This window comes from Piliocolobus tephrosceles, chromosome 19, assembly GCF_002776525.5.
Source record: "Piliocolobus tephrosceles isolate RC106 chromosome 19, ASM277652v3, whole genome shotgun sequence".
NCBI classification, from domain to species: Eukaryota; Metazoa; Chordata; class Mammalia; order Primates; family Cercopithecidae; genus Piliocolobus; species Piliocolobus tephrosceles.
Window position 1 is genome coordinate 53,161,610 of NC_045452.1, and position 17,062 is coordinate 53,178,671.

The window sequence follows — 17,062 nt, forward strand, 5'->3', positions numbered from 1 at the left end:
AGCTAACTCCCATTTACCACCCCGAGCATGAACACTCTTGATATATTTACATGGTTTCTCCTTGGAACTTCCTCTTTTTCTTCTTTCTTTTTTTTTTTTTGAGACGGAGTCTCGCTCTGTCGCCCAGGCTGCAGTGCAGTGGCCGGATCTCAGCTCACTGCAAGCTCCGTCTCCCGGGTTTACGCCATTCTCCTGCCTCAGCCTCCCGAGTAGCCAGGACTACAGGCGCCCGCCACCTCGCCCGGCTAGTTTTTTTGTATTTTTTATTAGAGACGGGGTTTCACCATGTTAGTCAGGATGGTCTCGATCTCCTGACCTCGTGACCCGCCCGACTCGGCCTCCCAAAGTGCTGAGATTACAGGCTTGAGCTACCGCGCCCGGCCTTTTTTCTTCTTTCTTAATGGTTGCTATCAAATACCCTAAAACAAAAACAAAAACAAAAAACCTCCTCTGAATGTCCCTTATTCACACTTTCAACGCTACAGGTCTGTAACTCTCATTTTCTTGTTAAAAAAATTTTTATTATTATTATTATTTTTTCCAGATGGAGTCTTGTTCTGTTGCCAGGTTGGAGTGCAGGGGCGTGATCTCGGCTCACTGCAACTTCTGCTTCCTGGGTTCAAGTGATTCTCCTGCCTCAGCCTCCTGAGTAGCTGGGATTACAGGTGCCTGCCACCATGCCCAGCTAATTTTTGTACTTTTAGTAGAGGCAGGGTTTCACCATGTTAGCCAGGCTGGTCTCAAATTCCTGACCTCAAGTAACCCACCTGCCTCGACCTCCCAAAGTGCTGAGATTACAGGTGTGAGTCATCATGCCGGGCCAAAACTTTTAAATTTTAAGAAATATATTTTATTTTTTGTAGAGACAGGGTCTCACTTTGTTGCCCAAACTGGTCTTGAACTCCTGGGCTCAAGTGATCCTCCTGCCTCTGTCTCCCAAAATGCTGGGATTACAGGCACAAGCCACCACACCCAATGCTTAATTTTCTTCTGATGAATTCACATATATATGCACAAATACTTTATGCTAAATTGTACTTACTGATGTACTTTTTTTCCACTGTGCTTTTTTTTTCTTTTGCCCAGATATAAACATTAGCTCCTTAATGGGAGCAAATGCACCAGTGTTTTTTTTTATTCCCACCTATAGTGAGAATATAAACATTTTTTACTGATCCACCAATACTGAACCCTTTTGTTTCTAATAGTTATATTTACTTTAACTGAATAAATTACAAAATGTTATTTGAGGGATGAAGTTGGGTGTTTGCTCAGGGACAAAGTTGATGGTGCCTTTGTGAATTTATCGAAAAGACCATCGTGATGGCTAAATAATAGAAGGCTAAATAATAGAAATTGCTTTATTGGCAATATCAGTTTGCAAACCCGGAAGATACAGTCTTCAGCATATGCTGAATGTGCTCTCTCTTCAAAGAGAGGAAGGACAAGTTGGGTTTCATGCCTCACAGGGCCCATGTCACACAATGGAGTCATACATATTCAGCAGGTTTGGAGGAAAAGATATACATATTTATGAGGGGAGCTGAGTGCCTGGGCAATGGGTAAACGCGTATGTGACATACATCCCATATACACTTTGGGGCAGGGTTTTCGTGTTAAAATGAGGTAGAATTTGGCTCTTTACATCAAAAAGTGGACTACAGGACCCAAGGGCAGTTTGTGTACAGCCTCTATAAACTGGCTGAAACTGGCTTAAGGTCTGCAATTGCTTATCAGAAAAGAATGTTTGTAAGGGTGATCCTCAGTCCAATCAGAGTTGCAGTGGTCTGGGTTGTAAATCAGAGGATGGGTCTGATAGTTCCTATTACTAGGGAGTTTAGAGCCACAGAAATTGAGAAATTGGTCATGCCAGCCAGTCCCCGAACCCTAACCCTGTAGGTAACTTTGTTTCCTTAACCTTACAGTCCATTTTAAGTGATAAAGGGGTGTCTGTTTTGGTATCTCAGATCACAAATTGTTGGTTGGTTTGTGTGTTTGCTTCATCATTCAGGATGTTGTTTCACTAGGTGATGTGAACCTGAATTCTCAAGGCTGGTCAGACTGTAATGTTCCCATTCATTTTAGGTTCAGGTCATGCTTCTCTGGCCATAGCCTTCACTTGGATTTTAAAAGTCGAGTTACTCATCAAAGTCTCTAGGACATGAAAGACAATCCCCAGGTATGATTTGACTAGTAAAAAAGAGGTCCAGCTGCCTTGAAGCATAAGATCCCCTCAGCTCCAATGTCTATCACTAGTATTCAGTGTTGGCAAGGATCCCAGGCCACAGAGCTGTGGCTTCCTGCAGCCGCTCTGGGGAGTGACTCTCTTGGAGCATGTGACGTGGCCTTCCATTGTGCAGGACCAGCCCAGGGCATCCTTTCAACACCTCTGGCAAGCAGCCTTTCCAAGCACTGTGCCATCTGAAAACAGGAGGCATATCTTTCACATCCTAGGCACACGCCCTAGGGAGTGGTCAGGGTTTTGTCTAGTTCTCAGCAAACTAGCTACAGCTCCATTCCTTACTCCCACACTCCAGAGAGGTACTAGAAGTGAGAGTAGCCTGATATGATGCTAACCCTGAGTTGCTTTTATTTAAATTAAAATAAGAGTAAATCAACCAGGTATGGTGGCTCATGCCTATAATCCCCAAATTTTAGGAGATCAGGGAGGGTGGATCACGAGTTCAGGAGTTCAAGACCAGCCTGGATAACATGGCAAGACCCCATCTCTACAAAAAGTACACAAATTAGCTGGACATGGTGGTGTGCACCTGTAGCCCCAGCTACTCTGGAGGCTGAGGTGGAGGATCACTTGAGTCCAGGAGGTAGAGGTTGCAGTGAGCTGAGACTGTGCCACTGCTAATAATTAATTAATTAAATTAATAAATCATGCCACTTTTATTTATTAAATAAATAAAATGAGAGCAAATCACTCACAAATTTAGAGCTTTTATTAGCAAAACATTACTTAGGGAACCCAAATAAATAACATGAGGTTGACAGCCATTGTGCTAACTGGCAGCCCCTGGCAAAGTCAGTACAAGCTCAAAGCCAGGATTATGCTGGTCACTTAAGTGACAGCTATTGTGAATTGCTGTTCTCTCAAGAAAAAAGAATTGATTTCTATGGTAAACCAGGCACTGTGCTGGGTGCCTTTACAATTCATCACCACACCACCTAATGAAAGGAGCATTTTTCAGAAACTGTAGTGGTCAGGCTTTCTCAAGGCCTGAGTTCTTTTCCACCAGAGCATATTGTTGCCCTATTATCCAAAGTTCTCTCAGGAAAAGAACTGATGTAAGACCCACATGGCTCCATTAAATCTTCTGGCTACTTGATGGATTTTTGTACTCCCTATGTCTGGGGTTGGTGGGTACTATCTATTTCTTTCTCCTCTCTTATTCTTCCTTTTTATTCCACAAAATACAGGAATATTCTTGTACATTAGTCCTTGCAGCAACCTTGGAATTACTACATTCCTCAAACAAGTTATGGAAGCCAGCTGCCAATATTGGTCCCTGGTTAGACAGTGAATTTTGTTGTTCCATAGAGTTACTACTGAAATACCTAAGCCCATTTGTAAAATATAATTTAGTTGATATGAAGGCTGTCTCTAAAGCAGTTTTATGTAGTTATTACAGAGAAGGACTAATTTTAAGACTATTTTATTGTTTAAAAAATATGTAAACATTTTATGGATGCACCAGTGAAGTAAAGACCAATAAATGGAGCAGTAACTTTAATAAAAGGGTAAGTAAAATGTCACATCCTCTGCCTATATTCAGGTCTGTTAGGTACGTGTAGTTAAATGTAGGTATGTTAGTTGATAAATATTTATTTAAGTATTTCTTTATGTCTACTCATTAAAAAGAAATAAAAGATTAAAAGAATCTTACTATGTGAAAAACTGCCCACCACTGGGGGAAAGAATTTTATTATGCAAAGCTTCAATGTTATTTACAGTTTAGATTTCTGTAGATATTGAAGGCTGACGTTAAGATAAAGAAGTTAACCCTGTCCTGTCTTGGAGAAGGCAGAAAGAGATGAGAATGAATACAATTCAGGATCTACTTCTGGTCTTTGATGAGGAATCAGCATACAGTTCTGGGAGGAAAGACAGGTTAAGAGGCATGTGGAACTCTCAAACACATCACTGTGTCTGCCAACATAGATGATACGCAGCAAGGTCACATCTTCATGGAAAGGATGGTAATTTCCAACACTACCGGAAGTCTGGAGTTGGCTAAATAATCCATATATTCAACTAGGAAGCAGCTAAAGAAATATCCTAGTTACCCAGGAAGCTTTCTGATTTCAAAAGGACATGAATACAAAGTAGAAGGAATCCACTCCCAAGGATGGACATGAGAGTAGCTTAAAATGTGAGAATAATTTTAGGGGAATTTTAGGAGTTTGGTTATAGACTTATGTTCCCTCAAAATTCATATGTTGAAGCCCTAATCTCCGGTACCTTAGAACATGACTGTATTTGGGTAGGGCCTCTGAAGAGCTAATTAAATTAAGGTCACTGGGGTGGACCTTAATATAATCTGACTGGTATTCTTATAAGAGGAGGAGATTAGGACACACAGAGACACTAGAGGTACTTGTGCAGAGGAAAGAATATGTGGGGACTTAGCAAGGGTGCAGCCATCTGCAAGCCAAGGAGACCTCTGAGGATTCCAATCCTACCTGCACCTTGATCTCAGACTTTTCTGGAACTGTGAGAAAATAAATTTCTTGGTTTAAGCCACCCAGTCTGTGATATTTTGTTATGGCAGCTCTAGTAAACTAATACAGATTTTAAATGTCAACAAATGTCAGTGTTTAAGCTTTGACAAAATTTTCTAAAGGAAAGTATAAAAGGTCATTTTCTTTCTTTTCAGAGCCTGATGATTGCGGGAGGGGTAAGCCAGCTGCATGGGGATCACCACGCAATACTCACGCAGGACAGAGAGAAAGTTGATCTCTTCCATTTCTTTTCCTTTTTTTTTTTTCTTTTTCTGTTGAGTTGACTGATCTTCAAACTGCAAATGAAAGAACCATTGCTCATTGGAAATAAAGGCCAAAGATGTGTGACAGGATTATAGAATAAGTCTTAGCTGTTCTAAATCCAAGTCTTTACTTGTTATATACCCCCACCCCCAAATTCATAAGTTCAAGTCCTAACCCAACACTACCTCAAAAGGTGACCATATTTGGAGATAGGGTCAAATATGTAATTAAGGTTAAATGAGGTCATTAGCGTGGATCCTAACCCAATATCTGGTGTCCTTATAAGAAGAGGAGGTTAGGACACAGTAAAACACAGAGGGAAGACCATGGGAGAATACAGGGAGAAGGTAGCCATCTGCAAGCCAAGGAGAGAGGCCTCAGAAGTAACCAACCCAGCCAACACCTTGATTTCAGACTTCCAGCCTCCTGAAATGTGAGGAAATACATTTCTGGTGTTTGATCCACCCAGTCTATGGTAAGTTCCGGCAGCCCAACAGGCTCATCTGGCTCAGACTTAACGATTGCTTTTGGTGATATTTATGGGGCGCAGATAACAGCCTAAACACAAGACGACAGAAATGTGGCCCAGCAGACTATGCATAAAATAGAACTGGGATATCTGGACTGATTGGAGTCTGCAGTGGGATGCGGTTACTAAAACAGTCAAATGCAATATGAAGCTCCAGGAAGAGTGGTGGGCAGCATCTCCCATGCTGCAGTAGTCAGAGCACACATGGAGTACTGTCAAAAGACACAGACAAACCAGAACACGTTTAGAGAATGGCCAAGGTGTGGAGGGAACCAGAAAATATGCCAATATGCAACTGTTGAAGGAAGTGCCTGTTTTACCTTGTGAAGAGGAGACTCTAGAGGAAGAAGCATGAAAACCACTGGCAAATGTGTAAAGATCTGAAGTGTGGAAAAGAATTATTCTGCTTGGTCACTGGGGATACAAGGATATCTCAGTGGGAGTTTAAAGGCGGGGGATGTGAGCTTTAAATGGGGTAAGAACATTCGAGTAACCAGAAATGCCCAAAGATAGAATGCACAGTCTGGAGAGGCGATGAATATCTCACAAATGGAGACACTGAAACCTAGGATGGGGATGCTGTTATAGGAATCCCAGCAGACAAGTGGCTGTTGGTTCCTTCCCCAACTTAGCAGGATTCTAACTAGGGATGTTCCTGTATTTGGTGCTTAGAGGATCTGGAAGATACCTCAGGGCAGGAAATGGCATTAAATGCAGAACAGAGGTACTGACTGAGAAGCAAAAAGCCATCAGGATCTCTGAGTAGTGGAGGAACCGGAGAACATGCAGGCAATGTCCATCATTCTGACGCATTCAGCAGCAAATCATCTTCCCCCAGGAACATCTTGACCAGGGAATGTGTCAGTGTGGTGAATTTCAACAGTGGAAAGAGAAACTGCTAAATCTAAGAACTTTAATTTTTATAGATTATGATCTCATCTCTACAATTTTGAATTTCATGCTCAATAAAAGTCTCTTACTCTTAAACTAAAACTGCCTCCTCCTTCCTAGGGCTGGCTTCACAGGCATGCAACCCTGGGAAGTCTTACAGGCCCTGCGGTGCGAGAAGCCCCATGCTTGGTTTAATGCTCTGCCATTGACATCTTAACATTCTTAATTTTTTTTTTTTTTTTTTGAGACAGAGTCTCACTCTATCACCTAGGTTGAAGTGCAATGGCATGACCTTGGCTCACTGCAACCTCCGCCTCCCAGGTTCAAGCGATTCTCCTGCCTCAGCCTCCGGAGTAGCCGGGATTACAGGCATGAGTAACCACGCTCGGCTAATTTTTGCATTTTTAGTAGGGATGGGGGTTTCACTATGTCAGTCAGGCTGGTCTAGAACTCCTGACCTTAGGTGATCCGACCACCTGGGCCTCCCAAAGTGCTGGGATTACAGGCATGAGACACCAGGCCTGGCCTTAAAATTCTTAATTTTGAAACAAAGGGTCTCACATTTACATTTTGCAATGGACTCTGCAAAATTTGTAGCTTTGGGCCACCTTTCTCTTTGCATTCAGATGCCTTCTTTTTTGCCTTATTTGCTCATGCAGACCTGGAACAAATAGGGAATTCCGGTGGCTTTATGTGGTGTAGAAAGTCATCAACTGGGTTTGTCCTGCCACTTTAGTCTTTTCCCTGCTGTCCCAACTTCACGTCATTTACTTGCTGTTAGATTTGGGAGTTCATTAGTTTCACTTTCCTGATGTATAAATAGATAAATAGGAATAATAATAGTAACAGCCTCTTTGGCTTTCGTAGGAAGTAAAGGACATGAAGCATACAAACAAATACTGCATGACAACAAATACTCGCCCTTTTTTGTTGAGGACATTCAAAGGACATGCAGGGGTAAAAGTAATCCAAGGGTCAAGATTGAATGCCGAGTGCAGGGAAAGCCACAAGACAACATTTAGGGAAGCTGGTACAGAAATGACTTCCCAGGAAGGAAGTGTGAACCCCACTGGCTGAGCCATCCTTCCCGGGCCTAGGCACCCTTGTCAGCGGAATGAGCAGGGGAGAGAAGGCAGGCCGCAGTGCAGCCCTCGGAAGGCCGGAGCACTCCCTGGCTTCAGTCCTTCGCTCCAAGCCCTGTGTGGCTTGGTGACTAATGCTACTTCAGGTCAAGAGCAGGGGATACATATGGGCAGTTCTAGAGTATTCTAAACTATCTAGACACTAACTGGACAGTGGACGGTTTGTGTTTCCAGGAGAAAGTGGCGTGGCAGAAGGTCCATTTCTGTAATTTAGGACAGACACAACGAAGAACAAGGGCAGAGTTTGAGGTCAGAAGTCCTCATTTACGGGGGTCGAATGCGAATAATCTCTCCTAATTTTTCCTTCGTCCCCAACTCAGGCGGATGTTACATCCCTGCTTAACAACAACAACAAAAGACCCCCGCCCCCCGCAAAATCCACACTGACTGCCCCCTTTAACAAAACAAAACTAAAACAAACAAAAACATAAGAAAGAAACAAAACCCAAGCCCAGAACCCTGCTTTCAAGAAGAAGTAAATGGGTTGCCCGCTTCTTTGCCAGGTCCTGAGCCTTTCTCCTTTGGTTAGTGCTAAAGATAGAAATTCCAGGTTGCTCGTGGCTGCTTTTGACGTTGCGGGTTAAAAAATGAGGCTTTTGCTGTCTCAACAAGCAAAGAAAATCCTATTTCCTTTAAGCTTCACTCGTTCTCATTCTCTTCCAGAAACGCCTGCCCCACCTCTCCAAACCGAGAGAAAAAACGAACTGCGGATAAAAACGCACCCTAGCAGCAGTCCTTTATACGACACCCCCGGGAGGCCTGCGGGGTCGGATGATTCAAGCTCACGGGGACGAGCGGGAGCGCTCCCGACTTTTCTAGAGCCCCAGCGTCCTAGGACTCACCTTTCCCTGATCCTGCACCGTCCCTCTCCTGGCCCCAGATTCTCCCTCCCACCGTTCCCGAAGCCCAGGTGGGCCGTCGGCCGGGGAGCTGAGGGGGGCGCGTGGAGTGCAGGCGACGCCTACGGCGCTGCACCTGTGGGCGCGGGGCGCGGGCCCCTCCCGGCGCGAGCGGGCGCAGCTACCCGGCGGCGCCGCTAGGGGTCTCTCTCGAGTGCCGAGCGGGGTGGGCCGGATCAGCTGACTCGCCTGGCTCAGAGCCTCACCGCCGCGCTCCTGCTCCGTCAGTTTCCTCGGCAGCTGTAGGCGAGAGCTCCCGGAGCGGCGCGCGCGGGGGCCCCTGGAGACGGCGGCGGTGGCGCGGGCAGAGAAAGGACGCGGCGGATCCCACTCGCACAGCAGCGCACTCGGTGCCCCGCGCAGGGTCGCGATGCTGCCCAGTTTGGCACTGCTCCTGCTGGCCGCCTGGACGGCTCGGGCGCTGGAGGTGGGTGCCGCGCCTCGGAAGGCGGGGGGAGGCGGGCATGGCGGGGACCCGATCCCCCCCAAAGACCATAACCCAAATCTTTAATGCAGAGAAGCCGGGGGTCCGTCAAGGGGACCCCTCTCCTCTCTGCCCCCGCTTGCGGACGTCCAGCGCATCCTCGCTTTCGGCCCAGCCCTGCCCCAGGGACGCGCGCTCCGGCCCGCGGAGAGGGAGCGGGAGAGGCGCTGGGCTCCCTGGTTCCGCGCCAGCCAGGGGCGAGAAGGGGAGGGGACGACCCTGAGCCCAGACCCCGACTCAGTCCCTGCCTTGGAAGCGGGGTCCGGGGGAGGCGAGAGACGTTCAGATAGGAGGAAGGGGAAGGAGCACGTGGGAAAACCGAAAACGCAGCGTCCCTGAAGCCAGTCCTCTGCTCTTGAATCGTTGCCCTTTCCTTTCTCTTGGGCCCTGGGGAGGAGGAGGAGTCGGGACAGCCCGGGAAGCTAGGGGCCCCTCGCTTTTCCCTGCGTTCTCCGCCTCGTTTCACCTTCCCCTCTCACCCCCACCCCCCTTCCTTGTTCGAACCTCCTCTTTCGCGGCTGCTGGCGGCGGCCGCCTGGGTGCGACCCGAGCCCGAGCCGGCGCCGGGGTCGCTCACCGTCTTCCGCAGCCAAACTTTGTGCATTTCCGCGTCTCCCTTTTGTGTAAGTTGCGAGAAATGGGAGGGGTCGGAGAACCAAAGCTACCCCGCACCTTCGCCAAACCTGGACGTCCCGGGAGTTTGCTGGTACCTTAGGCTTCTGCCTGAGAGGCAGAAGGTCCCCGGGAACAAAAGCCGCGACACCCCGCCCTCACCGGCCCGGGCGCTCTGGGCCGAGTCGCGTTAGTCTCGGTGCGCCACCGAGGCTCCGGCCCGGCTCCCTGGCTGCGCGTCCGCCCTGGAGGGGGCAGAGACGCTGCCGGGGCCTCTGGAGGAGCCTTGGGGCCCCTCTGCTTCCCACCCTCGGATCACCTCTGACGCTTAATTCTCTGCTGGGCTGTAAAGTCCTTGGCGGGGAGGAAATAAGGCGGAGAGTAGGGTGTGCGTCTGGAAAGGGCAGTGGCGGATGGTGGGGAGGCACGGGCTCTGTCCTGTGCATCCAAGGAGGCGTTTGTCTTATTAAGGCGCGTCTTCTTCCCTAGCACCTCTGGGGACTCTAGGTTAGTTCCCCTGGGGGCACAGGATGCTGGGGAGGGTCCGAAGGGTCTTTTTTTTAGGGTGCAGATAAAAGGATTGAATTGAGTGAAGATTAAGACGGAGAAGATGGCGCCTCTGCAGTGCAGCAAAGAAAAGCTGTGTGGAGGCTGCAGCCTAGTGAAATCCACCCACCACTAGGTGTATAACAAGTCTTCCCCATTCATCCAACTCCCGAACATTCAGCTAACGCCTGTGCACAATGACTGTTTTTCTTTACATCTAAAGATGCTTAGAAGTTGTTTGCATGACAGTTGGGCCAGAGAAGGTTGTATTTCACTTCGGTTGGGTTCCTGTTTGGCATCTTAACCATTTGCAACCTTCCCTCCCCTTTTTTTCCCCTCTTTTCCCCCAACCTCCTAGTAATTTTCCAAAAGAATAAAAGCAATTTCCGGACAGATGTTTTCCTGAGGCTGTATAGACTATCACACCATTACAGTTTTTTAGTTCATAATTTGCAAGGTCATTGAACTTTTTTCCCTTCTGATTTTTACCCACAAGTGGCTCAGGAATCACCTTAGGGCTAGTTAAGACAGGTTGTTTTAAGAGTTAAAGAATTTCGTTTTCCATGTTTTAAAAAAATGCTCTTAACTAAGAGAATTCTGATTTCTCTCATGACTTACATTTATTTGTAGAATTATTCCCGTTTTCCTGAATGGTCTTCGTACAAATTAAAAACCGTATGTTTAAGGAATTAAAAGCATATTATAACCTCATTTTTGAAGCTTTAGTCAAAACTTAAATATGTAACTTTTTTAAGCAATATTTCTGTATAAAAAGAGGAAGCATGCAGGCAGATTCGAATTTAGTTTTTGGTCTGTTTAATTGCATTAATTTGCTGTTTCTGCCATCTTTTGGGAGCTTTTCACTAGCTATTAACTCCTTTAAAGGGTGGAGGTGAGAGTCACGTTATTCCATTTTGCAAAGTGTTGATAGAAGGGTAGGTAATTCAGTCTACTGAGGTTTGAGAGTGGTTTATCTGGCCCTCTCTGTGTCCACTGAAAAGATGTAATTACGAGTTGACTCTCTTTTATAGAGCTTAGAAAATAGGTCTGCTGCAGGTGGCTGTAAAAAAGAAATGAATTAAGGGCAATGATAATGGGGCCTTGGCTTGCAGGGGAAACAGGTTATTATCTGGGTGGATGATTTTGGCTGGTATGTTGATAGAGGTGTGAGTTTAACAAACCCTAATCTATATGATGTTTCACTACCCTAATATTTATTTATTTTTAAATCTAGCTTCCTCTTAAGTTTTATTTCCCTCTCTTGAGGGTTTAACCTAGTCGCAATCATCTTACCTTTGTGGTAGTGCTAATTTATAGTTTATGGAAACCTACTGCTACTGACTAGTACCTCCCTAAAGGTAGAAGCCCACACACAGAATAGTAAAGCTCAGGTTTAATGGTGATCTGTAAGGAGTCATGGTTCTTGCTAATCGGTGAGAAACCATGATAACTGGCAGACTGCAGAAGCTTTTCTCTTGTCACTGTAACCAGCAGAGGCTCCTGAACGACACTTGCAAGGCTATTAGTACTGCGGAGAAGTTGCTAAATGGAATAATACTGGTCCTGACTGAGGAAATGAAAAGGAACACGCAAGTTCTCAAGGTTAAATGAGGAATGACTGATTCAAAAAAATTAAAAAAAAAAATGTGATCAACTGAATATTGGCTTGAAGGAATGGGAGAGGTTATCTTTATGTTAAGTCTTGTTGCTAGAGGATCTCTATTTTATGTTACTGTTTTTTGCATACTAGAGTCTTCTGCAGATATTTGTATGCATGTAGTCAGTCATTCTGAAAATAAGCATAGCTATTACTTGAGTTTCACGTGGCCACTAAACTATCATTGAGAAATTCATTAAATTCAGTAGAAATGTACATTGTTTCTGCAAATTGCCTTGAGAATCTTACAAAGCATGTTTCATTAATACATTTCTTTTAAAATCTCTATCAATCACAAATGTAAAGATCAACCTGTGCAGATGCATTTTAAATGTAAAGCTTCCAGAATGTAAGGTTTAGTTTGACTGCATACCTTATTACCTCCCCTTCCCTCCTCCCTCCCCTTACTGCCAGGAAGTTTGCAGGGTAAATAAAACATGCACATGATAACAAAACAAAGTGGAATGTACTAAAATACTAAAAGGAAAATACAGATTAAGTATACTGAGTAAATATGTTACAGAGAAAACTTCCTGTATTTAAAAACTATACGAATAATGGGATGAGATAATAGATAATCCTGGAGCATTTCCTGGTAGTAAATTTCCAGCCAGGTTTGTATCCCAGGTCTGGGGATTTGAGGTTAAGTTTTTGCATATACAATATGTGTTTACATTCCTCTCTGCCTCTCCCAGACAGAGACACACACACACACACACACATATACACATGTGTCTGACTGTCTCTCTCTCTTTCTCTCACTTGAGTGACAGATGCTGGTACAGGGTGCTCTAAAGAGGAGTAGGGAATTCGAAATAAGGAGTTGCGAGGTCAAAGGTAAGGGGCTGAATGCAGGACCAGAGAGCTTCAGTAGCATCACAAAGTGATTCCCTGAGTGGCAACGAGGAGGATAGGGAAAAAATCACATTTTCTGTTTGTGTTTTTTGTCTGGTGGCTTTCAACCTCTCTCTGTTTCACTTGACTATGCTTGATTATGAAATCTTTTTTTTTCTTTTTTTTCTCTTTTAATTTAAAGATCTCAACTGGCTTTGTTGTGATTCTACATTCAGGCAACACTATTCCATAAAATAGTATAAATGTTCCCATGAGTTGAACAGAGGAGATTGGCTTTGCAGACAGAAAAGGGCTGAAGAAAACAGAAACAGAAAAATCTTTTCGTTTTCATCGTGAGAGCTCAGATGCAAATGTATGGAGTGGGGATGGATAGGAAATGCTGTCACCCCATGGGTCTCACAGCCGGTGTACAGATACACCCTCATGAGTGGGTGGGGGAAGACAGAAGGTGGCAGGGGAAGGAATGAGCACACCCCAGAATGAGTAGCAAGTTTAATCAATAAAATACGTATTTCTTCTTTTTATTGTTGTATAAGAAGAAAAGCAGACAGAACTCAAACCCTGAAGCTGATTTGGCAAGTGAAAACTTAGTAAAGGGGAAAATGTTACATAACTATTTCTTCAGTTTAGTGTGGATAGCTTAAGAAATAACCGTTACTGTGAGGACACTAGCATTTTTCTTGGGAAAAAAGTTTGGCAAATTTTGCTCTTTAATCTTGGTTAATAGATACGGTTGACCAGTACCTCTTTAGAAGTAGAAATCTAGCAAAGGCTGGAGTACAATGATTGCTCTAGGAATAAATTCACATATTTAAATTTAACAGCCTGGATATGTTCAGCAATTAATAACTTCATGAAAAAGGGATGCTGAATAGATTAGATAGCTGACTATTCAAAGAGGGCCACGTGAAGTCTCAGGTTCACATGTATTAAATCTGCTGAAATAGAAACCTAAGATATTTTATTTAGGTTTATTTTGTGTGGCTGCATGTTGAAGAAACATGCAATACAGAATTAGCTTGAACCTTGCGAGAGTCGTAGTGTCTCACCAAAGAAGGTAGTTAAAATGGGGAAGATGAGAGGTTTTTAAAAATCTCACCTCTATAGAAAGAACCAGAGTTATTCTCAATTTATAATGTTGATTTTGATGCCAGGCATGATGTTAGGCCGGTAACACTGAGTCATTGAGTGTTCTCAGGTGTGTAGAGAAGGTGGCATTGCACACTAATCAAGAGAGTTTGGACCAGGGCAGGAACGCATGGGTATAAATTCTGTCTTTGTCTCTTTTGAGCTAGTGTCCATGGGCAAGTTTCTGTGCCTCAGTTTTTTCCTTTGTTAAATGGGATGAGTATTTCTAGTTATTGAGGATCAAATTAATATCTATGTTAAATGCTTGAAACAGTGTGTGAGTTAATATGTATGTAACCTGATGGCATAGCATAAACACTGTGTGTTTGTTACTGCTAGTATGGATGGTGATGATGATGATGTACAATGAGTATATATGTAAGTTTCCTGCATAGTTGAAAGTTAAAAATCTATATGATGTTTCACTTATTGACAAATTAATTTACTTATTGGCCAATTAAGACTATTGCAGGAAATTGGCAGATCGTTGTCTATGAGTTTGATCTAAATTTAAAAAGCACATGGTGTCTCAGATACAATTTTTAGAATACATGTTATAAAATTTCATTTATTAAATATGTATTGTGTATTTTGATTGGTTTTTTGAAAAATGAAAATAATTCATGCTCATTGAAAAATTTAAAACAGTACAGAAATGTGCAAAAAGCATAAGCATTTTTTACACAAATGGGAAAGACCTAGTTTTTCTTTTTTTCTTTTTTTCCACATAACATGGATGTAGACCATTTTAATTTTTTTAAATTTTTTTTGAGACAGAATCTCGCTGTGTCACTCAGGCTGGAGTGCAGTGGCGCAATCTCGGCTCACTGCAATCTCCACCTCCCGGGTTCAAGTGATACTCCTGCCTCAGCCTCCTGAGTGGCTGGAATTACAGGCCTTCACCGCCATGCCCAGCTAATTTTTGTATTTTTTTAAGTAGGGATGGGGCTTCACCATGTTGGCCAGGCTGATCTCAAACTCCTGACCTCAAGTGATCCGCCCACTTCGGCCTCCCAGAGACCTATTTTTAATGTTGTACACACTGACAGCTTGCCACAGATGTCTAATATTGAGCAAGTTTATACACTGGCTTGATTATTAACTATTAGTTGGCTATCAGCTATTTGCAAGGAACTGTGAACAAGCTTGGTTTAGTTTTTAGCAGAATCTTTGCTAGCAAAATGAATAAACAGGCTTTGCCAATCAGGGTAGAAATGGAAGATTTCAAATGCCAGCAAAAGAATTTTGGTCCTACTATGGATCCTTGAAGTTATGTTCACCCAAGGACAGGGAAACCAAAAAGCAGATTGCTTGAGAATGCTGCATTTCTCTAAGAAGTCAGTTTCAAAATAAAATTAATTTGTATAACCAGCCATATTATGGCTGTTACATCTTTAAAACTTTATAGTGATCTGCTGTTTAATTGAAATTATATATATATTTTTAAAATCAGCATATGTTGCTCATAAAATAAAAGGTTTTTAGCTTCAAAAGCAGGCTAAGGATATTTGAAAGCCTTGAGTGTAGGAAACTGGTGATACTGAGGTTAAATTATGATTAACACAGTGAAAAATCAAGAAGCAGAGTCCCGAAGAATTTACACGGGTTTTTGTTAACCAGCTCACGTAATTATAATTGTCCTGTCCGACCAAAGACAAGAAGACAAGAAATGGGTTCAAGTATGAGAATGTGAAATGACAGAAGCCATATTTGTAATAAACATCCTGTTTAAAGTAGATACAGTGAGGAGTGAATAAGATGGTTTCAGAAGCAGGAGTGGAGGGTCCATGAGCAGGGATGAGGAATAAATAGGACAAACATTTTGGAAAAGGGAAAAGATGAATAAGCCTGTTTTGTAAATGAATGGATCCTGATGAATGAAGTGCAGATTCCTTAAGGTCTTATTAATGATGGACCCAAAACAGTGTTTGAATCTCCTAGTTTCCAGATGGTTCCCCTCTTTTTTTTTCACAAATTCAGAAGGTTTTCTTATGAGAAATTGATTCAACAAGAATAATTGTCATTCTTTTGTTTTTTGGTGATTTTTTTTTTTTTTTCTTGAAACTGAGTCTCACTGTGTCACCCAGGCTGGAGTGCAGTGGCATGATCTTGGCTCACTACAACCTCTGCCTCCCGGGCTCAAGCAATTCTTGTGCCTCAGCCTCCCGAATAGCTGGGTTTACGGGCATGTGCCACCACGCCTGGCTAACTTTTGTATTTTTTTAGGAGAGACAGAGTTTCACCACATTGGCCAGGGTGGTCTTGAACTCCTGACTTCAAGTGATCCACCCATCTAGGCCTCCCAAAGTGCTGGAATAACAGGCATGAGCCACTGCACCTGGCCAATTTTTTGGTGATTTTGATAGGAATTTTTTTTTTTTTTTTTTTTTTTGCCTGATTCTTTTTTTGAGAGAATCTAATAATTTGTCTCTTATCTAATAATTTGGCTTTCATTAGCTTCCGGAAAGCCACATACTATCTTCATTGAAAAATGTAAGGCATCCTAGGTGATAGAGACTGATAAATTACTTTTCAGCCGTAAAGGATACTTATGAGAATAAGAGATCTGTTGCATAAAGAAAAGTCATTTGTATTAAGTGAAGAAATGCGTCATTACTCTTGTTGCTTTGCTAAATTTCAAACCTTTAATGACTAATAAATTTCGACCCCATGGAGATACTTTACAGAAGAAAAATGAGAGGTTTAATCCTACCGTTGAGATAGACTTACGTGTTTTAGGCCTGCTCCTCACCTCAAGTTACTACAAACTCATTTGTTTAGTTTTTCCTTGTCTTGTGTGTGCTTGTTACTTCACAGTAAAATTAGTGAGGCAACATAAATTTTATTTTTAAGAGAAAGTAAAGAAAATGGCATTATCCATTAAAGGCTGATTCATCTTAAAAAAGGACTTGTTATATCTACTCCTACTATTGGATGAATTTTCAAAAGCACAATGATATTGTGTTTGGTTTTGTTTGTTTGTTTTCAGGACAAGGCCTCACTCTGTCACCTAGGCTGAAGTGCAGTGGTGTGATCTGTAACTGTGGCCTCCTGGGTTCAAGCCATCTTTCTGCCCCAGCTTCCAGAGTAGCTGGGACTACAGGCACCTGCCACCATATCTGATTTCTTAAATGTTTTGTAGAGATGGGGCCCCCACTATGTTGCCCAGGCTGATCTTGAACTCCTGGGCTCAAGCGATCCTCCTGCCTCGGCCTTCCAAAGAGATAGATTACAGATGTGAGCTATTGTGCCTGGCCAACGTTGTTTTTATAAATATCATTACCCAGTTATTTTGTTTATAATTGAGTTGATAGGCTCATAGAA

The 17,062-nt window shown here is 43.4% G+C and overlaps 1 protein-coding gene across 6 annotated transcripts in view; it reads left to right on the top strand.

Moving 5' to 3' along the window:
- Positions 1-8,629: 8,629 nt before the first annotated feature.
- APP (amyloid beta precursor protein) overlaps positions 8,630-17,062 on the top strand; it is a 291,865-nt gene continuing 283,432 nt past the window's right edge. For all 6 annotated transcript variants that reach the window (XM_023190001.1, XM_023190010.1, XM_023190020.1 and 3 more), the window contains exon 1: positions 8,630-8,883. In XM_023190001.1, the coding sequence (XP_023045769.1) occupies positions 8,827-8,883 (57 nt within the window). In that variant the 5' untranslated portion in view covers positions 8,630-8,826. The remainder of the gene's footprint in view (positions 8,884-17,062) is intronic.